The 27309-nt window shown below is 45.2% G+C and overlaps 1 protein-coding gene across 1 annotated transcript in view; it reads right to left on the bottom strand.

Moving 5' to 3' along the window:
- The window catches only part of ANXA10 (annexin A10), a 168446-nt gene that overhangs the window by 15781 nt on the left and 125356 nt on the right, over positions 1–27309 (bottom strand). Inside the window, exon 11 of the mRNA XM_073576000.1 lies at positions 2829–2951. Coding sequence (XP_073432101.1) covers positions 2829–2951 — 123 coding nt within the window. The remainder of the gene's footprint in view (positions 1–2828; positions 2952–27309) is intronic.

The raw sequence follows: 27309 nt of genomic DNA, 5'->3' as shown, positions 1-27309 counted from the left end.
CCCCCGTGTACCGCGCTTGCCCGTACTGTGTATGACCTTTGGCTTTGTCTGACCTCCCATCTGTATATCCCTCCTGTACCTTGCTTGCCCGTACTGTGTATGACCTGTGTTTTGCCTGACTCTGAGTTTTTGTACAGTGTCCTGTCATTTCTGAAATCAGGACGCTAAGCCCCGTCCCCTTGCAGTCACGTGACCGTAGGTCCTGTGATTGCTTGCTAACTTCAGCATCCACAGGTCCTGTGCATCTGTACTTTCCGGCTGTACCTGAACCCGGGCCCCCTACAGTGCGGGTGAGTCCCTGCTCAGCGGAGGCTGCATGTCGGTGCTGTCAGGATCCTGACAAGCATGTCTATTTACGATGCGGAGATGCTCCGTCCCCGCAGCGTAAATTTCCCATAGACTATCATTAGATGTGGTAAAACCACATCTAATGATTAGTCACATGGATAATAACTGCGTAAACACAGCTTACTATGCATGTGTACTCATTTGCATAAGGTCTTACCTTGTCACCGCCGGAAGTTAGAGTCCACTGCAGTTCTCGCAATGATGAAGCTGACAGCGAGAACTGCCGTGCACGTGACCATCGGGGTTATCTCCGGTCACACTAAACTAGTTCTCACAGTCAGCCGACCGTGAGAACTACAGTGCAGGTGATTAATTAGTCATCCATATTTCTTTAATTTGTAATGGATCTGTCTCTGGATCCAGTAAGCAAAAATGGATCCTTTACAAATGTTAAAAAAACGAATCCAGCAGAGATTAGTTATTTGAAAATGTTCTATCTGAACAACTTTTTTGTCAGCAGATTGCTGTTGGATCAGTTCTAAGGGATGACAACTGGACATGTGAACATAACCTAACAATATGGTGGTGCAGACATTTATGTGGACCATAGCTGATAGTAACGGGATATAGATTGAAGTAGTGTGGACTAGTGTAATAAAATCAATCAGGGAGATTTATGAAGCTACTATTCTGCCTCAGTTTATGCTAAAAAAACTTATTATGACTTATACCATATGTATTCTGTATTTTAGAAAGGGAATGTGATAACAAACCGATAGTAAAAACAGACCCACTGATAACACCAATACCATTGTTTCACATACATGTTTAAACACAGGTGTGTGTGTAAGGGGGTGAAGAGGAAGAAGCACCTAAAAGGGATTACCTCTCCTGCTCTGTGTCCAGAAGCACCTAGCCAGACAGCAGGGTTGCCGGGGGAAAGACTTTCTGGTCTAGACCGACGGCACCATGTGACCATGAGGGGCAGTGATGAAAGGGAAGGGGTGGTGGACAGGAAGCTGTGCAGGGTGAGGGCATGAAAGCAGAGCGCACGGGACGCAGAGCAGAGCGTGCGGGACAGAGATCAGGCTGCAGCACCGCACTCCCAGAGAAAGAGAACCCCCAGTCAAGGGACTAAGACTGAAGGACGAGGTGATGACAGCGCTGTATGTGAGTACGTGGACCCGCTAGCCTCCGTGATTAGAGGAGACTTCCCCCCCCTGACAGTGCTGAGAGAGTGACACGAGAGCGCAGTCCCGGGGACCGCAGTGACAAGCTGGAGCCCCTCAGTGTGGTAAAGAGACTTCCCAGTGTGCGAAGCATCGTTCCTGTGGAGAGACAGACAGGGTATCATACAGTGACTCAGAGCAGGGGAGACTCAGGTTTGCAGCGTCTCCCTGCTCCTTGTTTTAACCCCTGAGGTCCCAACTTCATTCAGAGTAGAGACTATAGAGACTGCAAGCGCCGCTGTTGCCGGTGCCAATGTGGGAGATGCAGACACTTCAATCAAGCTTTCCCTGGACTGATAGGTTACAATTACCTAACTGTTTTATTGCTTTCTACATTTCCATTGTGCTGTTTTACTGTTTTATACTGTCATTTATCCCCCTACTGCTCCTCCCTGCATGGAGAGTAAATCCCTGTAAATAAACCTTTAAGGCCGGCATCACACTAGCGAGCAAATCAGACAAATGCAATGCGATAAAAAAAAATCGCATTGCAATCGTACCAATGTTATTCTATGGTGTAGCTCCCATCATCCGATTTTATTATTGGATCTTTTCCTCGGGCCGAGACAATCGCAGCATGCTGCGATTGTCACTGATTTTCGGATTGGACTCACCAATGCAAGTCTACGGGTGCGATTAAAAATCGGATTAAAAACGGATCACACGTGTGACTTGCGATAAAATCTCAAGACTTCACCAGGTGACAGGAAGCTTTGGCATGCAAATTTCACTGGCACCAGTTAAAAAAAAAAAACAGGAAGAACACCTCCACGGATCTACAATCACAGGGTAGGGCTCACCAAAACGTCGGGATATAACACAATTGAAAAGAACATGCTCAGTGGTGTTAAAAGTCAGTCTGTCATGTTTAGCACAAATCAGACCTAACCAAATCCAAGCACACACTCTATTGCAAAGTTAGGAGGCTCCCACCTGTTGTAGAGCCAATAAATATAGGGCTGGATGATGACTTAAATTAGTTTCAGGCCTAAAAACCGTTATTTGTCCATTTTGGTAGCCTCCGACAAAATATCGGCAGACGGATATCAAACGGATGCTTAGATGCGATTAAAATCGCATCATCGCAGGAAAATCGGATGACAGACGGATCCCTGGTCAGGAAACATTTGTGCGATTTTGGTCCGTAAAAATCGGACCGATTTTTTTTGTCGCTGTGTGTGACTCCAGCCTAACTCTTGGTCTGTCTCGGATCCGTGGCAACATCCTCAGTACCTGCAGTTTATTACATGTGAAGGAGGCATAAGGATTAGACAATATTGCTAATTATACCCCAATGTCTTTTCAATTTACCTTGATGTCATGGTAGAGGGTTTTTCCATATCTCTCCTTGTATCTCTGTCTGATGGTCAGGAGATCTATTTCACATCTGGCTATGATGGTTCTTATTACTGTCTTATTGTGGAAGCCAAAATCCTAAAGAGAAAAAGTTACAAACCCAGGTTACATATGGCAACATACTAAGAAAACTGAACTTTACATTAATTTCTCCATCAGGACAACCCTTTCTGCTAAAAAACAACGCTCTCATGATCAGCTAATTACTCACTGCAGACATTGTAATTGAAGGGAGCTGCAACTGGCCGCTCATTACATAAATCCCATTTTAATGAATGGTCTACAATATTGTGCAAAGTAGTACCAAGTCCATAAGAGTCGAAACAGATCTGTCCATAATAAATCATATGTCATAATTGGGCAGATATGTTAATACTTGAATAGTGCTGAGTGATGCCCCAGTACTTAATGGGAACCTGTTGGCCTGGAAATGCTGTTCAGTCTGTGGGCAACCTGTCATGGCTCCTATTCTAGGTTTAGCTGGCAAGATACAGTGCTAATCAATGATTGACAGCTCTCTCCTTACCCATTTATTCAGTAGAGGTTGGAAGTTACCAACTAGGATCCCGCCCCCTTGACTCCTAAGCCCAGACAGATTTCATAAATTAAACTACAAGTTACAATCAATCTTTTCCTGCAAAGCTATATATCGATCTATTCAACTTCTTCTGTCCTTCACCACACAGCTGGCAGATAGCAGGATGACAGACTCCCTTTAATTGCAATGCAATGATACTGATTTCGCCAGGTAGCTTGTACCTTCTGTTCAGAAAACTAGGTAAACCCTTTGATTCAGTGATGCCGAGTAACACTTAGCCGGTCACCTTTTCCCAATACATACAACATACAAAAATATTGGAAATATCTGAAAAAGTGTTTGGGTTGTTAAGTGTGATTAGATAGGAAAATGATTTTTTTTAAGACCTTGGACTTTTATCCACAGCGAGTCTTCAACAATGCTGTTTTTCTCAGCTCTTGTTTCTTCTGACACCTCTTTGTAAAAACACAATGCCATCTGTGATCATGTGTGATTCATTCCGCCTGCTATAGAAACACTACGTCTGTATGACAGTCACGGAAATGCTCTCTGCATTGTAGGTGCCCTAAATGCTTCCCTTATTATGTATTTGTGGCGACCCCAGGAGTATGGTCGCCACAGTGGCTTTGCCTTCCTCCAGGGAGGGTAATGCCAGGCTTGGAGGCAATGATGGGTCTCTCTCGCAGTCAATCTATGCATGCAACACAGTTCCACTCCAGGCCAGCAGGGGGAACTCTGAACTGGAATTAAGGGGAGGAGCGCTCTCTGAGGGCCAAGGGGAAGGAGTGGTTAGTTAGTCTGCGGAGGGTGAAGTGTGCAGTCGTGTGGAAGGAGCGCTGAGGTAGAGCTGAGAGGAAGCGCTCATCTCCCGTAAGAGGGCATGAACTGGAGCCTGGTCTCCACGGCAGTATGGACACTGATGGTCCTACAGCAGACACCAGAGGAGTAGAAGGCTGTAAATGCAATACTCCCATCTAAAACTTGAGGGCACAACAGCAACACCGATAGTGAGCCGGGACTTAGGAGTGAGGAGTCCCTGGAACAGGCTACAGTTGTCTGCCGTACAAGTAGAGTTCTTGGGAATATCTGACAGGAGGAACTTCAGTGTAACTCAGTACTGGAGATCCCTCAAGTAAGCGCTAGGAAGGAGACTGCACAGTCCATCTGCTGAGAGAGAATTCCTGAGTTGCTTCCAGGCTAGTCTGCTCCGGTACCATCTGTAACCAGGACCCTGGACTGCATTTATCAAGTAAAGGTACAGAAATTTTACCCTGCTGTGTCTTGTCTGCTTCCTACCTTTCCGGCACCGCTACATCCCCGTGCCAACCACATCTACACTGCCCTGGGACTACAGCTTCACCTGTTGGGAGCTTTTGCATCTTTGTTGCACTATACCATCAGTCCCAGCGAATCTGCATGGAGCGTCGGCTTAACACCTCCCTTGCCGAGCACCACAGGTTGCGTCACGAACTATTCATCTAACTACATTCCACAATTTCAATTCCCCCATTACTTGGGTGCCCAGGGCCACGAACCGGGTCACCGCTGCTGTGACACATCCCCCTGACCGAGTACCCCACAGCCCTGTGAGGGCGACCCAATTTTGGGGTCAGGATTACGGAGCCCGGTACCCCCGGGTCCTGTGTGCCAGAGACTGTTGTGTGCTATAGACTGTATGTGAAATTGGCGCCTATTGCCACCATTGCCACGCTGCTTGGCGTGCACGGGAAGAAAATGCGGCAGGCCTTCATGGGCGGAGCCTGCCACAGAGCGCGAAGAAGTGAAGTGCCGCGCGGGAAGAGAGGACAGCGCGCGAGAAGGGGACGAGCTGTGGCCTACAGCCCGGAGCGTCGGGCCTGCGAAGCGGCCGCCGGTGAGCTCACACAACCCCCGGCCCTGGCTAACGTTAACTAGGGGAGAAGAGAATGTCTGTGCCAAGCAGCAATGTAGCGGCGGACTCCGTTGCCAACCCAGCAGCGCCGCAAGGAGTAGCGCCCGCCGCAGCGGTCCCCATAATGCCGCTGTCTATGCCCTACCTCCCGGGAGCGGCTTGGCTACCGCAATACTCGGGTGAGTCACATACGCTGAGTGAATTTAACCCCTTCGCACCCGAGCCTGTTTTTGCCTTCGTGACCAGGCCAATTTTTTCAATTCTGACCAGTGTCACTTTATGAGGTCATAACTCTAGAATGCTTCAACGGATCCTACTGATTCTGACATTGTTTTCCAATGACATATTGTACTTCATGATGGTGGTAAAAATTTTTAGATATGATCTGCGCTTATTTGTTAAAAAAAAATCAAAATTTGGCGAAAATTTAGAAAATTTTGCAATTTTCAAACTTTTAATTTTTATGCCCTTAAATCAGAGAGTGATATCGCACAAAATAGTTCATAAATAACATTTCCCACATGTCTACTTTGCATCTGCACAATTTTGGAAACATAATTTTTTTTTTTAGGAAGTTATAAGGGTTAAAAGTTGACCAGCGATTTCTCATTTTTACAACAAAATTTGCAACACCATTTTTTTAGGGACCACCTCACATTTGAAGTGAGTTTGGGGGGTCAATATGACAGAAAATACCCAAAAGTGACACCATTCTAAAAACTGCACCTCTCAATGTACTCAAAACCACATTCAAGAAGTTTATTAACCCTTCAGGTGCTACACATGAATGAATGGAATATGGAAGGAAAAAATAAACATTTAACTTTTTTTCACAAACATTTTACTTCAAAACCATTTTTTTTTATTTTCACAAGTGTGAAAAGAGAAAATGAACCACAAAATTTTTTGTGCAATTTCTCCCGAATACGCCAATACCCCGTATGTGGGGCTAAACCACTGTTTGAGCACACGGCAGAGTTCAGAACGGAAGGAGTGCCGTTTGACTTTTTCAATGCAGAATTGGCTGGAATTGAGATCGGATGCCATGTCGCATTTGGAGAGCCCCTGATGTACCTAAACAGTGGAAACCCCCCATAAGTGACCCCATTTTGGAAATTAGACCCCCCAAGGGACTTATCTAGATGTGTGGTGAGCACTTTGAACCCCCAAGTGTTTCACTAAAGTTTATAATGTAGAGGCGTGAAAATAAAAAAAATCATTTTTTTTCCACAAACATGATCTTTTAGCCTCCAATTTTTATTTTCCTAAGGGTAACAGGAGAAATTGGACCCCAAAAGTTGTTGTCCAATTTGTCCTGAGTACGTTGGTACCCTATATGTGGGAGAAAACTACTGTTTGGGCACACGGTGGGGCTCGGAAGGGAAGTAGTGACGTTCTGAAATGCAGACTTTGATGGAATGGTCTGCGGGTGTCATGTCGCATTTGCAGAGCCCCTGATGTACCTAAACAGTGGAAACCCCCCACAAGTGACCCCATTTTGGAAACTAGACCCCCCAAGGAACTTATCTAGATGTGTGGTGAGCACTTTGAACCCCCAAGTGTTTCAGTAAAGTTTATAATGTAGAGGCGTGAAAATAAAAAAATCATTTTTTTCCACAAAAATGATCTTTTAGCCCCCAATTTTTATTTTCACAAGGGTAACAGGAGAAATTGGACCCTAAGAGATGTTGTCCAATTTGTCCTGCGTACGCTGGTACCCCATATGTGGGAGAAAACTACTGTTTAGGCACACGGTGGGGCTCGGAAGGGAAGTAGTGACGTTCTGAAATGCAGACTTTGATGGAATGGTCTGCGGGCGTCATATTGCATTTACAGAGCCCCTGATGTACCTAAACAGTGGAAACCCCCAATTCTAATTCCAACCCTAACCCCAACACACCCCTAACCCTAATCTCAGCCCTAACCATAACCCTAACCACAAACCTAACACCAACACACCCATAACCTTAATCCCAGCCCTAGCCCTAACCCTAACCCTAGCCCTAACCCTAACCCTAGCCCTAGCCCTAACCTGTGTACCTGCTTTTTTTTTTCTTTACTTTTTTATTTTTGTGACAAGATCGCTGCCCTGCGATCTGACTCATAGTAATGCCACTTCTCCTCTGATCTCACACTGACAGATGATCAGAGGTGAAGCAGCGTTACTGTGTGACTAGATCGCTGCCTGGCACACAGTAACGCTGGTCACACAGTAACGCTGCTTCACCTCTGATCATCTGTCATTGTGAGATCAGAGGAGAAGTCGCGTTATTATGTGCCAGGCAGCGATCTGACTCATAGTAATGCCACTTCTCCTCTGATCTCACACTGACAGATGATCAGAGGTGAAGCAGCATTACTATGTGACAAGATTGCTGCCTGGCACATAATAACGCAACTTCTCCTCTGATCTCACAATGACAGATCATCAGAGGTGAAGCAGCGTTAATGTGTGACAAGATCGCTGCCTGGCACAGCTGTGATCAGCTGTGCTAGGCAGCGATCTAGTCACACAGTAACGCTGCTTCACCTCTGATCATCTGTCAGTGTTAGATCAGAGGAGAAGCCGCGTTACAATGAGTGAGATCGCCGGGAAACAAGCAGCTTTCCCAGCGATCGCTCCCATTGGCTGCTGTGACGCTGACGTCATCAGGACCTGAACCAATCAGGTCTCGATGACGTCGGGGGTCCCAGCATGCATTGTGCACCGGGATCCCCGCGTTGTAAGGTATGTGGGGGTCCCGGGGGCACAAAACCGCCGACAGTAGATAAACGTCGGCGCTGCACAAAGCCCAGCAAGCGCCAACGTTTATCTACTGTGGGCGGTCGGGAAGAGGTTAAAGAGACTGTGCAGTTTGTTTAAAGTATACCCTCTGAAAGCCAGAAAGTGAATATCCTGATTGGACAGCTAACGGGTGCAGCGCAGAGAAAAGTGAAAGCCTGGCAGGACACTGATAAAGAGACTGTTGCAAAGATCCTGGCCAAGCTGAGAAGCACCTTTGACACCTGCACTGCAGCTGAAATCAAGATGAGGTTCTTTGGCTGTAAACAGAAGGCGCAGGACAGTATCAGGGACTATGCTCTCAAACTGCAGGAGGCGCTGCGCGCAGTTAAGCAAGTTGATCCTGACAGTGTGAAGGAGGACGATAAACTGTTAAAGGAGCAGTTCATTGAAGGACTTCTATCCAGTACACACAGAGAACAGTTGCACATCATAACCCTGCAAGACCCTGATCTGGACTTTGCTGATTTTAAGGACAGGGCTATACGGGTACTGCAGGAACCCACTGACAGCCGTCCAGCGCCCCCTAGGCGTCCAGCGATCACCTACCATCAGGAAGCAACATCCCTGTGGAGGCTGATGCACAGACTCTGGATAAAGATCCCACTGAAGAGCTGCGTCTTCAGGTCCAGGAGTTGACCAAAGGAATGTCTGCACTTACTAAAACTGTGCAGTCTCTGCAAGTGTCCTCCAAGGAGAAGATCCAGCTGGCTTCCAGTCCAGAGGATGTCCCGTGGCTCCGGAAGAGGAGAGCTCTGCCACTCCAAGGGAGGAACAACGATCGCTATGACCAGGACGGACGTCCCATCTGTCATCGCTGTTATAAGGCAGGTCATCTTGCAAGATTCTGTCCTTTAAATGAGCAACCCCTGGGGCAGAGGGCCAACCCCCAGGAATAGGATCCCCAGGCCCAAAGAACTGGAGAGCCAAGTATGTTGGAGGGAGACCAATCCTTACAGTGGTGATTGACGGTATCCCCATGAACGCTCTGCTGGACACTGGCTCTCAGGTGACCACTATGCCGTACATTCTTTACAAGAGGTATTGGGCTGATTCTGAACTTACCCGTGGCCCAACTGATGAACTAACAGTAGTTGCCAGTAATGGCCAGTCTTTGCCGCAGATTGGATGTAAAGAGATTACTGTTAAAGTGGGTCGGGTAGAGCTAAAGTTTCAAGGTCTGATAGTTGTGGATATTGATCGACGTGAATGTAATCCCATGATGACAAATGTAATTGAAAACTGTCTGTCCGAGGTTATTGTCTTGTTGCAACAGGTGGCTGAGACTGCTGGTTCCAGTGAACAACGAATCCTGCAGAAGGAGATCAGAGCCCTGATGCAAAGACAACAGGTAGAACTCTCTGGTGGAGAAATTGGCAGCGTCAGAGTGAGTGATGCTTTTCCCATTGCAATACCCCCCAGATGTGAAATGTTGATTTGGTGTCGGCAGCTATAGGTCTTAGAGGGAGAGATTACCAGGCGATGGTAGAACCAGTTTGCTCCGATAGCAGGCCCACTGTCCTGACAGCCAGAGGGGTGGTTGATGTACGTAAAGGGAGAGTGCCTGTACGCCTCTTGAATTGTGGGGAGGAGGAGGCCACAATACCTCGGTACGCCACAGTTGCTAAGCAGCTCACTGTTAATAACAACTCAGTGCAGGCAGCAGAGCCCTTGGTCTCATCCGACCAGGTGGAGGACAATGGCTCTGGAAAACAGCTAGAGGAGTGGTGTCAGCAACTGCAGGTGGGAACTGACTCTACTCCCTCATACCAGAAAAATGGGGTTCACAGAGTGACACCAGAGTATGAGCGGGTATTCAGTAAGCACCCACTAGATTTTGGGCAGGCAAAAGGGATTCAACATCATATCCCCACTGGAGATCATCCACCCATTAAAGAAAGGTACCGGCCTATACCCCCAACACAATACCAATGTGCTAAGAGTATGTTGAGAGAGATGAAGGAAGCAGGGGTTATCAGAGACAGTTGTAGCCCCTGGGCAGCTCCAATAGTTTTGTAAAGAAAAAAGATGGTACAATGAGAATGTGTGTTGATTACAGGAAAATTAACAGCATTACACATAAAGAGGCCTATCCCTTACCTAGAATTGAGGAATCATTAGCTGCACTTAAAACTGCTAACTACTTTTCCACCTTAGATCTCACTAGTGGGTATTGGCAGGTTCCCGTGGCAGAGGCAGACAAGGAGAAAACAGCATTTACCACTCCAATGGGTCTCTGTGAGTTCAACTATATGCCATTCGGCTCTGCACCACCCCAGGAACATTTCAACGGCTGATGGAGTGCTGCCTAGGACACATGAACTTTGAAACGGTCCTGTTGTACCTGGATGATGTCATTGTTTTCTCCAAAACCTATGAAGATCATCTGGAACACCTGGCTGAAGTGTTTGAAGCTTTGTCCAGTTTTGGCTTGAAGGTGAAGCCTTCCAAATGCCACCTCCTGAAGCCCAAGGTGCAGTACCTTGGTCATGTGGTCAGTGCAGAAGGTGTGGCACTAGATCCTGACAAGATCAAAGTCATCCGGGACTGGCCGAAGCCCAGCAACCTTCATGAAGTACGCCAATTCCTTGGACTGGTAGGCTACTACCGAAGATTCATCAAAGGTTTTACTGAAATAGCCACCCCTATGCAAAATCTTTCAGTCCAAGAAGACCAAACAGAAAAATTCCACCTTTGAATGGACTGAGGAGTTGGAGAGATCCTTCACTCGGCTGAAGATGGCTCTCACAGGTGACGAAGTTCTGGCCTACCCAGATTATGACAAACCCTTTGTGCTGTACACTGATGCCAGCAATGTGGGACTAGGAGCAGTACTGTTGCAGGTACAGAATGGGAAAGAAAGAGTGATCTCCTACGCCAGCAGGAAGCTGCGTCCCACTGAAAGGAACCCTGACAACAATAGTTCTTTCAAGCTGGAGTTCCTTGCCATAGTCTGGGCTGTCACCGAAAGGTTCAAACATTACCTAGCCTCCGCCAAGTTTACTATCTTCACGGACAACAATCCTTTGACCCACTTGGAAACTGCAAAACTAGGTGCACTGGAGCAGCGATGGATGGCTCGGCTATTTACTGTATCTATGAATTCACCATCAAGTACCGAGCAGGGCACAAGAATGCCAATGCTGATGCGCTGTCCAGGAAGCCTAATTTGCCAGATGCAGGAGAAGATCCTGAGGCTCTTGAAGAAATAGAGCTACCTCCCTTCCACCGGCCAATTGCGGCCCAACATGCCCAAGGAGTGAGACACAGACAGTCTGGCTTGAAGGAGGTCACCCTGAATCCATTGCCCCATCATGACTGTGCAGAAATGCGAGATAGTGACCCTGCAGTCCGCCTGGTGAAGGAGCTACTGTCACAAGCTGACTCACGCCCGGAGTCGGATGCTCCTGAAGAAACCCAGAAGTTGTGGAAGGAGAGAGGCCGGCTGTTCATCTATGAAGGAAAGCTGTGTCAGAAGAGTATCAATGCCCGTACTCATGAGCTGGTCTGGCAGGTTGTAGTCCCAAAGAGAGAGGCATCATTGGTCCTAGAAGCATACCACAATGGAGCTGGACTGTTATGAATGAGTCACCGTAGGAGGCAAAAACAGAAATACTAGCTAAGTCCAGAAAACCAGAGAAGTTGGCAGCTATCGGATTGCAGACCCCTGAACCTAACAACAACAACTAGCAGTAGCCGTGGGGGGTCCTAAGGTGCCCTAGACCCCTCGGTCACAGCCGGAGAACTACATAGCCTAAAGACAGAAAGGGAAATCTAAACTGCTCCAGAGCAGACCCCAAAGCAATAGGCAGCCCCCAACATATAATGACGGTGAAGCAAGATGAAAAAACACTCACAAAGATAGAAAGATAGGCTGAGCAAATGATGGGGCCCAAGCTAACTAAATAGGACAGAATAGAAAAGCTGCTGTCTGCAATCCACCAAAACCCTCTCAAAACAAGAGCCAACAGACTGATAGGGAAAAAAGCCCTGAAGACGCTAGGCTTCAAAAAGACTATATCAGTACTCAGGTATTTTCTGGAGACAGAGCAAAAAGGAATTCAGCTCACCCAGCAGGGAAAGGCAGAAATCCAGAAAAACAAGGCAAAACAAAACCAAAACACAAATGCAAAAAGTAGAGCAGAAAACTTAGCTTTTGAGGAGCAGGAATCAGACTGGTCTCCAAGAATCCCTCAGAGTAATCACCCGCAAGGCAGAAGGGCGTCGGCTTTCTTATATCCAGTCAGCAATTCCAGTCACCCAGTCATCATCATTCTGCTCAGGTGCTTTGTAATCAGCCTCACTACCTTCCTTCACCAGAAGAAGGAGTTCATCAGACCTCAATGGTGAAGGGGAAAATGAACTCACAACACTGGACACTTAGGATGGAAGAAGTTGGAAGCTTTGCTCCGAGAGAGATTCTATTGGGCTGGTATGAGGAAAGCCATTGAAAAGTGGTGCCGGGAGTGTGGACAATGTAACCTGCGCAGAAAGGATCGAAACAGCCAGAGAGCTCCTCTACAGCCAATCATCACCAAACAGCCACTTGAGTTGGTAGCCCTGGACCATGTGAAGCTGGTTCCAAGCCGATCAGGCTACATCTATGCTCTTACCATCGTGGACCACTACTCAAGATTCCTGGTAGTTGTGCCTGTCCATGATCAAACAGCCAGCACAGCAGCCAGAGCATTCCAACAGCACTTCTGTAGACCAAATGGATATCCTGAAAGAGTGCTTACAGATCAAGGTCCAGCTTTCGAGGCAGAAGTGTTCGAGGAATTCTGTAACTTGTATGGTTGTAAGAAGATCCGGACAACACCGTACCACCCACAGACCAATGGCATGTGTGAGAAGATGAACCAGTTAGTGATTGACCTACTGAAGACATTGCCCTTGGAGGTGAGAAATCTGTGGCCAGAAAAGTTGCCAGATCTGTTAGACTTCTACAACCATATTCCAGTGAACTCCACCAACTGCACCTGATGAGAGCAAGGCCTGGTAAGCTGCCTATTGATTTGGACATGGGAGTCCTGACACCTGAAGTAACATCACGAGATGCTGACTGGGATACAGAGAGGCAGCAACAGTACAAAAGAGTACAAGAATGTGTGGAAAAGATTCTAGCTCAGGCAAGATAAAAGCAGGAGAAGCTTTATAATTAAAATGCACCTGCCGTTCCTTTTTCGCCAGGAGAACAAGTCTTAAAAAGGAAGAAGATTGCACAAATTGGATGATCAATGGGAAGCTGAACATTATACCATTCTGCCCTCAAACTTTGATAATACCAAGGAATGCCTTACTAGCAAAGAAGGAGGAGAAACCTCAGCAGCAATATCAAGAGACCACCTGAAACTATGTCCTGACCTGTTAAAGTAAAGAGTGGAAGAACCAGATAACATCCAACCCATAGAGGAAGAAGAGAAGGTCAGCACAATACTTGGAGAATTCCCTGCGAAGTGGACTAAAGTGAATGATGCTATAGTGGTGCCAGTGTTGACATTTCCGCAATTGGTAGCACAAGAAGACCTGATTCCAGAAAACCCTGAGGATCAGGAAAATCAGGCAGCAGATGCTACACCAGCAGTGGAGACAGAGAACCCTTGCCCTGCCAGTAGTGAATCTGACATGCCCATAGTGACACTAAGAACACGTAGACATGTGCCACCCAGTTCACATACTACACCGGTAGTTAGAACCAGACAATCAGTGAGGGCCATTACAACACCAGTGTTATGCAGATCTACTCGTATCACCCAAGGCATAATACCAGTTAGATTCCGCATATAACTGTCCAATATAAAATAAAGTTGAGTATTGTAACTGTTAACCTGTCTGTAAATATGTAACTGTTTAAGCTTTGTACCTACAGGTAACCTGTAAGACTTTCCCTTGAATTTTCCAGTTTTGTTTTATGGACATTGTACCACAGGACTTGTGTGGTCACCAATCTGTATATAGTTCACCATTTGCCCAGGAATGGACCATGGACATTGATGCTTGGACTTATCATCATAGGACCATTTTTGAAGCACTTGGCTTTTGTAACTTTTTCATTTTTAAATCTTGTGCAATTATTATTGTTTAACTGTTTATATGTTTCATGTTTTGTTCAGCCCAGGAGTGCTGACTTGCACTAGGGGGGAATGTGGTGCCCCCAGGAGTAGTTCGCCACAGTGGCTTTGCCTTCCTCCAGGGAGGGTAATGCCAGGCTTGGAGGCAATGATGGGTCTCTCTTGCAGTCAATCTATGCATGCCACACAGTTCCACTCCAGGCCAGCAGGGGAAACTCTGAACCGGAATTAAGGGGAGGAGTGCTCTCTGAGGGCCAAGGGGAAGGAGTGGTCAGTTAGTCTGTGGAGGGTGAAGTGTGCATACGTGTGGAAGGAGCGCTGAGATAGAGCTGAGAGGAAGCGCTCATCTCCCGTAAGAGCGCATGAACTGGAGCCTGGTCTCCACGGCTGTATGTACACTGATGGTCCTACAGCAGACACCAGAGGAGTAGAAGGCTGTAAATGCAATACTCCCATCTAAGACTTGAGGGCACAACAGCAACACGGATAGTGATCCGGGACTTAGGAGTGAGGAGTCCCTGGAAGAGGCTACAGTTGTCTGCTGTACAAGTAGAGTTCTTGGGAACATCTGACAGGAGGAACTTCAGTGTAACTCAGTACTGGAGATCCCTCAAGTAAGCGTTAGGAAGGAGACTCCACAGCCCATCTGCTGAGAGATAATTCCTGAGTTGCTTCCAGGCTAGCCTGCTCCGGTACCATCTGTAACCAGGACCCTGGACTGCATTTATCAAGTAAAGGTACAGAAATTGCACTCCGCTGTGTCTTGTCTGCTTCCTACCTTTCCGGCACCGCTACATCCCCATGCCAACCACATCTACACTGCTCTGGGACTACAGCTTCACCTGTGGGGAGCTTTTACATCTTTGCTGCACCATACCATCAGTCCCAGCGGATCTGCATGCAGCATCGGCTTAACACCTCCCTTGCCGAGCACCACAGGTGGCGTCACAAACTATTCATCTAACTACATTCCACCATTTCAATTCCCCCATTACTTGGGCGCCCAGGGCCACGAACCGGGTCACCGCTGCTGTAACACATCCCCCTGACACCGGCCCGGTACCGAGTACCCCACAGCCCTGCGAGGGCGACCCATATTCATTCATAGAAAATGACAGTAATGTAAGCCGGCTGTTATGGGAGAATTTATATTTATGTCAGAATTTTGACAATGGGCTCTGTATTGAAAGTGGGGCATTTAAAGCGGTTTTCTGAAATCCACGTCAATATCTGAAAACCTCCAAATTGCCCGTAATATTGATAAATAGTTCAGCCTTGAACATTTATATACCCAGAAAAATATTTTAAGCAGATAAACCAAGTGCTCACCTTTGTTTGTTTACATCCTGGTGCGGGGTGTTACTTTGTCTTCACAAACTACACCTCCAATCACATAACCCACACTCCCTAAAACTCTGCTTTGTGTTATCAAAGCCTGTGCAACATTGGCTTCTCTGCACCTCTGAGAATCTGCAACCTTTCGACTAGTTTCAGCAGAGCCATTGATTCTCTTTCTCAGAAGCCTTTGTTCCCCTTTGGAAGTCAAACTTTTTCTGCAGAACATCAGATCAGCATCTGACAGGCAGAAAAGGAGGTGTGTAGCTCACAAGCCACCTTCCTGCAGGACCCTGAAGGACCCCGCGGCCATCTTGGGGCCGAGGGTCTCCATGGAGACCATCAGATAAATGTGATTGTGTTGTTCTGATCTCTGCGCAATCCTACTCAATGTCGGTGTCACTATTGACAGCGGCATCAGAGGGGTTAAACGCCCCGATCGTGGGCATTGTTGCAAGGTGTTAGCTCTCAGATACAGCTGACACCCTCACCCGATCGCCGCGGCGCTCAGCGTTAGGCCACGCGATCTCGGCACCGTACATATACCGCTGTTTGTGGCAACGCAGCTCCCACAGCGCCATATATGTGCGGCACATGTTGAGAAGGGGTTAAATATACTCTGTTATTGCTGATTTAATCAATTTTTAGATGACTTTATAACTGCCTGAAAGGTTGAGTAGATCTTTACCTACTTTTGTGCATTTCAGGTTGGATTGTATAAGTGTATCATCCTGTTTAACCCCATAGTGACAGAGCTAATTTTGACATTAATGACCAGGCCCAATTTTTTAAAACTGACCAGTGTCACTTTATGGGCTCATACTCACTTACGAGAGACTCGCACGATTTTCGTGCGAGTCTCTCGCATGAAAACCCGGCACTGCCGCCGGCACTCAGATCGGAGTGTGCGGTGGCATAGAAATACATGTAGCCGCACACTCCGGTCTGAGCACCGGCAGCTGTGCCTGGTTTTCATGCGAGATACTCGCACAAGAATCGTGCGAGTCTCTCGCAAGTGAGTATGATCCCTATGTGGAAATAACTCTGGAACGCTTCAACCGATCCCAGTGATTCTGAGACTGTTTTTTTGTGACATATTGTACTTCTTGTTAGTGGTAAATTTTGGTTGATATTTGCGTATATTTGATAATATTTGGTTGATTTCCGCATATTTATATTTTTGAAAATATAAAAAATGTGTCAAAAAATTAGAAAGTTTCACAATTTGGTTGCTCTTAAATAAGATAGTTATGCCACACAAAATAATTAATAAATTACATTTTCCATATGTCTACTTTACATCTGCATCATTTATGAAACATATTTTTTTGTTAGGAAGATAAAAGGTTTCAAAGTTGATCAGCAATTTATCATTTTTCCAACAAAATGCACAAAACCATTTTTTTAGGGGACCACATCACATTTGAAGTGACCTTTAAGGGGCCTATATGACAGAAAATACTAAAGTGACACTATTCTAAAAACTGCACTCCTCAAAGTCCTGAAAACATTCAAAAATTTTACTAACCCTTCAGCTGCTTCACAGGAATTAATAGAATGTAGAAGGAAAAAATGAACATTTAACTTTTTTCACAAAAATTTTACTTTAGTCCCCTTTTTTTTCACTTTTACAAGGGTTAGAGAAAATTAACCTTAAAATTTGTTGTCCAATTTCGACTCAGTGCGCTGATTCCCCATCTGGAGGTAAAACTACTATTTGAGCACATGGCAGGGATTGGAAGGGAAGCAGTACCTTTTGACTTGGCAAAAATTGATGGAATCGAAAGTGGACATCATGTCGCGTTTGGAGAGCCCCTGATGTGCTTAAACAATGGAAACCACCCCACATATGACTCAATTTTGGAAACTAAACCAATCAAGTAATGTATCTAGATGTGTGGTGAACATCTTAAACCCCAAGGTGCTTCACAGAAGTTTATGATGTATAGCTATGAAAATGAAAAAAATCACACTTTTCCCACATACCGTAAATGTTCTTTTAGCATCAAATTTTGCATTTTCACAAGGGTAACAGGAGCCGTGTACCCAAAAAGTGGTTTACCCCCACATATGGGGTATCGGCGTATTCAGGAGAAATTGCATAACAAATTTCTTGGTTCATTTTCTCTTTTAACACTTGTGAAAATAAAAAAAAATTGGTTCTGAAGTAAATTTTTTTGCAAAAAAAGTTAAATGTTAATTTTTTCCTTCCACATTGCTTCAGTTCCTGTGAAGCACGTAAAGGGTTAATAAACTTCTTGAATGTGGTTTTGAGCACCTTGAGGGGTCTAGTTTTTAGAATGGTGTCACTTTTGGGTATTTTCTGTCATGTATACCCCTCAAAATGACTTTAAATATGATGTGGTCCCTAAAAAATATGGTTTTGTAAATTTTGTTGTAAAAATGAGAAATCGCAAGAACTTCCTAACAAAAAAAAATTGTTTCCAAAATTGTGCTGATGTCAAGTAGACATGTGGGAAATGTTATTTATTAAGAAGTTTGTGTAACATATCTCTCTGATTTAAGGGCATAAAAATTTGAAGTTTGAAAATTGCAACATTTTCAAAATTTTCACCATATTTCTGTTTTTTTCATTATTATTATTATTTTTAACATCCAGTGGGAACAGTAATGATGATGTCTCGAAAACTCTGTGAAATGAATGGCTCTAAATAAGTGAAATAATAACAGTAATATTCCTGTAGAATGTAAGCCCTCAAGGGTCCTCTCCCCTCTGTACCAGTCTGTCATTGTTAGTTTTGTTTGCTGTAAGTGATAATTGTATTTTGATGTAACCTCGCCTCATGTACAGCGGTGCTATATAAATAAATAGTAATAATAATATTAGAAGGTAAGAAATGTTCTAAACTACTATCAATTGTCACAGATGTAATTGTATCTAGTATAACTGCAGTTGTTGAAGGGATATGCTAAAATTTATAACACAGGTGGCAGCAAAGTCCATATAAAAAATTATCTCTGCAGTACAGAAAGAATAAGCATTACAATTTTTAACTACGAGTATTTCACCACCAGATACCACTTATCTACAGTCTTTTATCAGCTCAGGACAAGTCATTTTTGTCATAAATATTTTATTTTACATCTAAAGCAGTGTAGCAATGGAGCTATGTGATTTGCATGAGGTGTAATAATTTAGGTAATGTCATTTTGAAATAATTGCTGTGCCCAAACTGGTAAAAAAAACCCCACACGGTTTAACCTCTGGGTTCTTTAGCAATTATGTCATATCAGGGACTTTTCTTATCAACTGGGGTTCTCCGACGTGGACAGTAGATCTAATGATAGGACTCTGTTCACATCTGCATCTCGGGTATTTGAGATCTGGCCAAAAATACTGAATAAAATAGCACAGCATGCCCAATGAGAGGAAATGAGCTATAATGAGGTCTGGAACCTTGATTGTATACAGTATGTCTGGGATTCGGTATTGTCATTAATTGAGTTTTTTTCCTCCCATGATGGAATTAGACAATTGATATGTATTTAAAACAAGATGTGAACAGAGGCTTGCCCAGTGTTCTAAATATATGATAGCATGGAGATTTTTGACATCTCTTTTAGGCCAGTTTCACACGTCCAGATAATTCTGGTACCGGAGAAAATGGTCTCGGAGCTATCTGTGTCCATGTCGATACGTAGGCCATCCGTGTGACATCCGTGTGCTGTCCGTGTGTCACATCCGTGTGATGTCCGTGTGATGTCCATGTGAATACGTATCACTCACAAAGCTTTTGATGCACACGGATCACACACATACTGCACACGGACGTGATCCGTGTGCGGTACGTGTTTACACGCACCCATTGACTTGTATGGGTCCGTGTTATCCGTGCTCTCGCATACAAACGGACATGTCAGCATATTTTGCACACGTGTCCGTGAAAACATGCTGACATATGCATAGACCCATTCATTTGAATGGGTCTACATGTGTCAGTGTCTCCGGTACGTGAGAAAACTGTCACTACACGTACCGGAGACACTGACGTGTGAAACTGCCCTTATGTGGATTCATCTAAGGCTGGAGTCACACTAACCAGCGCAAAATACGGTCCGTATTTTACATGCGTAATACGGATGAATGACCCCTAAATAGTGCTCCGTAGGTCATCCGTAAGCCAGGTGCGGTCGCGTATTTTGCGCATGTCTGCATCCGTGTGTAATCCGTATGGCATCCGTATGCAATCCGGATGGCGAGATTTTCTCGCAGCCTTGCAAAATGGACATTTACCGGTTTTGAGGCCTGCTAACAATTTAAATCATTAGCCTGCACCCTATTTATACACTCAGAAACAGGTGGCTGCCTCCATTCTGTCCATTTGTGAGCTTGCTTTCACGAGGTGTGTTGGTGTTCTTTGTGCAACATAGCAGAGGGTCTGAGATTCAATACAACTGAGCAGGTTCTCTTTAACTGGCTTTTGTCACGGCTCTTTGGGCAACCATACCCAGTGATAGTGGATCCGCAGAGGAGGAGACGCATGTGGGTCCATCCACTTTTGAGGCAACGACTCACGAGAGGTCATTTTCACCGCCTCTATTCTTCTCTGCGGGAGCATCCTGAGAGATTTTACCAGTACTGTCGCATGAGCATTTCCACATTTGATCGACTCTTGGAGACAGTGCGCCCTGGGATAACCTTTCAGGACACAAGGATGCGCAAAGCGATATCTGCAGAGGAGCGACTTCTACTCACAATACGGTATGTACAGTGGGGAAAAAAAGTATTTAGTCAGTCAGCAATAGTGCAAGTTCCACCACTTAAAAAGATGAGAGGCGTCTGTAATTTACATCATAGGTAGACCTCAACTATGGGAGACAAACTGAGAAAAAAAAATCCAGAAAATCACATTGTCTGTTTTTTTTCATTTTATTTGCATATTATGGTGGAAAATAAGTATTTGGTCAGAAACAAAATTTCATCTCAATACTTTGTGATATATCCTTTGTTGGCAATGACAGAGGTCAAACGTTTTCTGTAAGTCTTCACAAGGTTGCCACACACTGCTGTTGGTATGTTGGCCCATTCCTCCATGCAGATCTCCTCTAGAGCAGTGATGTTTTTGGCTTTTCGCTTGGCAACACGGACTTTCAACTCCCTCCAAAGGTTTTCTATAGGGTTGAGATCTGGAGACTGGCTAGGCCACTCCAGGACCTTGAAATGCTTCTTACGAAGCCACTCCTTCGTTGCCCTGGCGGTGTGCTTTGGATCATTGTCATGTTGAAAGACCCAGCCACGTTTCATCTTCAATGCCCTTGCTGATGGAAGGAGGTTTGCACTCAAAATCTCACGATACATGGCCCCATTCATTCTTTCATGTACCCGGATCAGTCGTCCTGGCCCCTTTGCAGTGAAACAGCCCCAAAGCATGATGTTTCCACCACCATGCTTTACAGTAGGTATGGTGTTTGATGGATGCAACTCAGTATTCTTTTTCCTCCAAACACGACAAGTTGTGTTTCTACCAAACAGTTCCAGTTTGGTTTCATCAGACCATAGGACATTCTCCCAAAACTCCTCTGGATCATCCAAATGCTCTCTAGCAAACTTCAGACGGGCCCGGACATGTACAGGCTTAAGCAGTGGGACACGTCTGGCACTGCAGGATCTGAGTCCATGGTGGCGTAGTGTGTTACTTATGGTAGGCCTTGTTACATTGGTCCCAGCTCTCTGCAGTTCATTCACTAGGTCCCCCTGCGTGGTTCTGGGATTTTTGCTCACCGTTCTTGTGATCATTCTGACCCCACGGGGTGGGATTTTGCGTGGAGCACCAGATCGAGGGAGATTATCAGTGGTCTTGTATGTCTTCCATTTTCTGATTATTGCTCCCACAGTTGATTTCTTCACTCCAAGCTGGTTGGCTATTGCAGATTCAGTCTTCCCAGCCTGGTGCAGGGCTACAATTTTGTTTCTGGTGTCCTTTGACAGCTCTTTGGTCTTCACCATAGTGGAGTTTGGAGTCAGACTGTTTGAGGGTGTGCACAGGTGTCTTTTTATACTGATAACAAGTTTAAACAGGTGCCATTACTACAGGTAATGAGTGGAGGAAAGAGGAGACTCTTAAAGAAGAAGTTACAGGTCTGTGAGAGCCAGAAATCTTGATTGCTTGTTTCTGACCAAATACTTATTTTCCACCATAATATGCAAATAAAATGAAAAAAAAAACAGACAATGTGATTTTCTGGATTTTTTTTTCTCAGTTTGTCTCCCATAGTTGAGGTCTACCTATGATGTAAATTACAGACGCCTCTCATCTTTTTAAGTGGTGGAACTTGCACTATTGCTGACTGACTAAATACTTTTTTTCCCCACTGTACTACACAACCACATTCTCTATGTTCATAATGTGTGTGCTAAAGTATGTTTTTTTGCCTTCTTGGACAAAGTTTTATGCCCTCATCTTACTCAAAATATGTTTCAACTTACACACCAGAATGTTAACTCTAATATGTCCTGCATATCACTTAGTCATTGTGCAACCAAATATGTGTGTGTTATTCTATCTCAATTCCTACCAAGTTTGGTCGGCATGTAACTGATGTTTTTGGACTTTATGCATTCTAAACTTATCAATTTATGTTGTTCTACAGCTTCCTGTCCACTGGCCTGTCTTATGCCGCCCTCCACCATGAGTTTCTCATTGGAAGATCAACCATTTCAGGCATAGTGAGGTCTACATGTACAGAAATCTGGACAAGACTCCATCAAGTGGTCATACCCGAGCCCAGGATGGAAGACTGGTTGAGGATATCAAGGGACTTTGAGGAGGACTGTCAGTTTCCAAATTGTATTGGGGCCCTGAATGGCAAACATATCCGGGTGCGTAAGCCGCCGAACTCTGGCTCCCAATTCTTCAATTATAAGCAATACTTTTCTGCTGTATTGTTGGCTCTGGTAGACCCTCAATACAAGTTTATAATTGTTGACATTGGGGCCTATGGAAGGACGGGAGACTCTAGAGTCTTCAATACTTCCATAATGGCTCGCCGGCTACGCACCAACCAGTTGGATCTACCACCACCACGCCAGCTACCAGGCTCCCCTGAAGAATCAGTCTCTTATGTCCTTGTGGCAGATGAGGCGTTTCAGTTATCGCGCAATGTCATGAGGCCATATCCCCGGCGCAACCTTGACCACAGGCGCAGAATTTTTAACTTGCGCCTATCATGTGCTAGGCGACTGGTGGAGTGTTCCTTTGGGATTCTTTGTGCCAAATGGCGGGTACTCCAGTCTGCCATTCAGTTGAGTGAACAAAATGTGAATGAAGTTGAGAAAGCCTGTGTGTTATGAATGAGTCACCGTAGGAGGCAGACACAAAAATAGAAGCTACGTCCAGAAAACCAGAGAAGTTGGCAACTATCAGATTGCAGACCCCTGAACCTATCAACACAACTAGCAGTAGCCATGGGGGGTTCCTACGGTGCCCTAGACCCCTCGATCACAGCCGGAGAGCTAAATAGCCTAAAGACAGAAAAGGAAATCTAAACTGCCCCAGAGCAGACCCCAAAGCAAAAGGCAGCCCCCAACATATAATGACGGTGAAGCAAGATGAAAAAACACTCACACAGACAGAAAGATAGGCTGAGCAAACGATGGGGCCCAAAACTAACTAAACAGGACAGGAAAGGAAGGTTGCTGTCTGCAATCTGCAAAAACCCTATCAAAGACATTAGCCAACAAGCTGATATGGAAAAAGACCCTGAAGCAGCTAGGCTTCAAAACTAAATCAGCACTCAGGTATTTTCAGAAGACAGAGCTAAAGGAATTCAGCTCACCCCAGCAGGGAATGGCAGAAATCCAGAAAAACAAAGCAAAACAAAGGCAAAGCAAAATGCAAAAGGCAGAGCAGAAAACTTAGCTTTAGATGAGCAGGAATTCAGACTGGTCTCCAAGGATCCCACAGAGAAATCACCCGCAGGGCAGAAGGGCGTCGACGGCCTTATATCCAGTCAGTAACTCCACTCAGCCAGTCATCATCATTAGGCTCAGATGTTTGATAATCAGGCTCACTACCTTTCTTTACCAGAAGAGGGAGTTCATCGGGCCTCAGTAGTGAAGGGGAAAATGAACTCACAACACCTGTGTTGTTCTGCATAACTTTACCAGGATACATGATTGTTCCTCCTCTGATGGTGTTGTGCGTAGGCCGGACAATGTGCGCAGGGTGAGACCACCTATGAACCCTCAACGTAGACTGCTCTCTGGCCTCAAAGTGCATGATATTTTCACTAATTACTTTATCTCACCTGAGGGGGCAACTTCTTGGCAAGAGCATGCTGTGTCTATGTTATAATTTGTTTCTTTAATTGTGTCTAAATATATATTACTCAACCCCTTATGATTCTATGAGTGTTTCATTGCATTGGTTAGTGTATGTTAGTATGTTGACAGGGTTTTTGAAAAATCACACAGAGACGTTAACTATAGTAGACAAATTTTTAGTTTTGCCTTTTTTTTTGGTTGCTTAAAGGCAAACATAATATTGCCATATGAACATTTTGGCAATGGCAAAATGGCCCTTTGTGCCTTCTTAAACTTTTTTGAAAAGTAACATTACATAACATAACCCAAAAAAAATTAGGCAATAAAAACATTGCTGCATGAGAATATTAAACTAGAAAGGAAAAAAATAGGTGAGCTCCATCAACAAAATTAATGCTAAAAGATAACACTCACATTTCTTCAGAATGTTTTCCAATCATAGAAATATTCCACCATGACAGGCAAGGCTACCTCACGGCTTTCAGACAGATATTACCTGTCTGTAGAACAGAGAATATTTAACCATGCTATACTGGAAAGGATGAAAAAACAAAACTTACTTGTTAAGACATAGAGAGAGCATGATATTCTGAAGGCTGGTCGCCTTGATTTGTTACTATAGATTGCTAGCAAAAAAGGTGACTACTTCACTAAGGCCAGCACGCCTTTCCTAGGCATTAGTAAGTGAGTAGTGTATTTTCATCCTTTGACTTTACACACATGTAATATCTGTCTGAAAGGCGTGAGGTAGCCTTGCCTGTCATGATGGATTCTTTAATATGATTGGAAAACATTGTGAAAAAATTAGAATGTTAAATTAGGTAACAAAGTTTGGTGATGGAGAACACCTGTTTTTTCCTTTGTATTTGGAGCACCAGTTAAACCGCACTGGACATCTATGGCCATCAGACTTATAAATCCTCATAGGTTGGGGAAGGGGAACGTGGAAGAGCAGCCTGTGGGTGCTGCTGGACACTGTGGCCAACATCGCCCTGTGTGGGGCCATACTGTTCCCCATGATGTTGGAATTGTCCTGCCTCCTGGGACTGTTGGGGATACTGGCCAGAGTAATGATGATGGTGAGGGGCATCTTGTTGGCTGTGGTAGGCACGTGGCTCATACCCACCAAGATAGCCAGATCGTCCCCAACAGGTTGGGACCAGCCTCCAACACTGGGTGGGTACAAGTGGCCATATTGGTGGGGTTGGCTAGAGGCTGACATTTGTGGCTGCTGAATAGAAGGTTGGGTAGTGGGAGGAAGGGGTTGAGGTGTAGGCCCACGTATTAGGGGATGTTCGGACCCTGCTTGAGCAAGCATCTGTGTGGATGGTCTCATGCGCATTAGATTTCGGGGGGAGAGCTGCCACCTCTCCAGATATTCGAATAGCTCATATGGGGTATTGGGGGGGGTGCTTGCATCAAGCAGGATCTGAAAACATCCCCTAATACGGAGCCTGACCTCACAGGTAAGGGCACGGAGATAAAGGGTGAGGCTACGTGAGTAGGTCTCCTCCCCATCATCTGTAGTTACTCTTGATAAATAATTGAGCACCCCTGTGTCCACATTGGTCCTGCTCTCTTGAATAGTGACCTGGCGCCTTCTTCGTGTTCGCCATGATGTAAGAGCAGCCTGTGGGGATGCCCTGATCTGGCCAGTTGGGCTGCTGCTCAAGTTTCCCGGCTCTTCCAGGATGGGTGATGGGGCAGCAGCAGACCGTCCTGGTGGTGTTGTGTGTTGGGCAGCCATTGGGTTGTCCTGTGATGCCTCATCTTCTGCCATCCTTCTTGTAGGGGGAGAAGATGGGCCAGCCACATCATCCCCTACAGGATCTATTATGGGCTCTGCCTCTGAGGCCGTTCCTCGATCCGTAAGGTTGGATTGAGTTCTGTTATGAAATAGAACAGAGGCAAAAATACATCAATATTTTTGGCCCTGTAAAGTATTTGTGTAATGTGGTGTGAGGTATCTACTTACGGTCTCAGATCCAGAATTGGGGTGAGGAAGGAGAGCCGGACATAATAGATGTATTTTCTTTTTACATATCCAGCATCCCCACTCCTGGACCGCTGCTGGCGTTCCCGGCGGTACTGGTCCCGGATGCTTCGCCAGCGTTTCATCACATCTTCCACTGCAATGTGACAGGAAATATTGTTCACATATTTGATAGGTCACATTTGCTACCAGTAGTCTAGGCATGGGGCCTTCTGGGGTGTGCTTTCTACCCATGGTGGCATATGTAATTGGGCAGATACACAGGGTCTCTTTAGCTACACTTAATAATTGTTTTGTCTAGGAGTATGAGGAGCTTGTGGCCTAACCCCAAATTATGGCTGTGTGAATCCACGTGTCACATCCAAATCTAACGGCCTCATGAGGCAAAAAGTACATGCACAGGAAGGGGGGTGGTGATTCTATATTCCTTTTTTCTTGCGCGCTAAGGTTACTCATGTTTTGCATTGTACTTACGAATTTTATGCTGCTCCTCACGTGGTCGGTCACCAAAGTCATGGTACATCTGGCGACAGATGCGCCTCCATGACGCCTCCTTTCTTGCCCGGTTTGCATAATTTGCATCGCGTTAGTCCCAGATTTCGGGACGCTCCTGCACCAGGACAATGAGCATCTCAACATTTATGTACGTGAACGCCATGCTGCTGCTGTACTCCGTGGAGGCGTACTTCATGGATGTCTGGAGCGCTTTTTGAGCTCATGTCTAGGCTTCCTGATGATGGATTGGCCCATTTCCTGTCAACAGCCAAAAGACCTGCGTATTGCTCGCAGGTGACACATGTGGTCCGTGTGTAATCCGTATTTTTTGCGCACCCATAGACTTTCATTGGCGTACTAGGGGCGTAGTATGCTGACAATCGCAGCATGCTGCGATTGGCACGGAGCGTAGGATACGGATGAGAAATATACGCCTGGTGCGAGTGACCCCATAGAGAATCATTTGTCCGTGTAATGCGTGCTTTTAGCGCCTCTCATTCGGCCGTATTCCTCGCCAGTGTGACCCCGGCCTAAGAGTCTACATCATGTAATATTATTGAAAAAAATGGGTTAAAAAATGTGCCAAAAATAGTATCAAAAACTGTTAATTGTTACAAAGTCATGACAAAAAACAAGTGTGTTTTAGGCTGCGTTCCCACAATGAGCTTTTGGTGAGTTTTTGACACTGTGTATTTTAGACAAAATGCAAGTTACCTATAAAATCTGCAATATTAAAAACTCCCCTAAGGCTCATTGTGGGAACGTAGTCTTAGAGTACGTTCATGTTTTTTTAGACGGATTCTTCTGGTCGAAAAAAGATCTAGAGCTAAAAACAGCTTCTAAGAGACATACGTTTTTTGTCCCATTTTTTAAGAACATGCGTTTTTCGATGCTTTTTTGATGCAGCATTTGACATATCTTTCAGCCTGGTTTTTAAGCGTTTTTAAATAAAATAGTTGCATTTTCACAGAAAAAAACCTTGACCAAACTCTTCAAAAATAAGCATTTTCACATGGTTTACACATCAAAGAGTAGACATGATGCTTT

This window comes from Dendrobates tinctorius, unplaced genomic scaffold, assembly GCF_039654945.1.
Source record: "Dendrobates tinctorius isolate UK_male_01 unplaced genomic scaffold, ASM3965494v1 ptg000008l, whole genome shotgun sequence".
In the NCBI taxonomy this organism is placed as follows: domain Eukaryota; kingdom Metazoa; phylum Chordata; class Amphibia; order Anura; family Dendrobatidae; genus Dendrobates; species Dendrobates tinctorius.
Note: the sequence above shows the minus strand (reverse complement) of the source record. Positions and strands in the feature narration are given on the sequence as shown.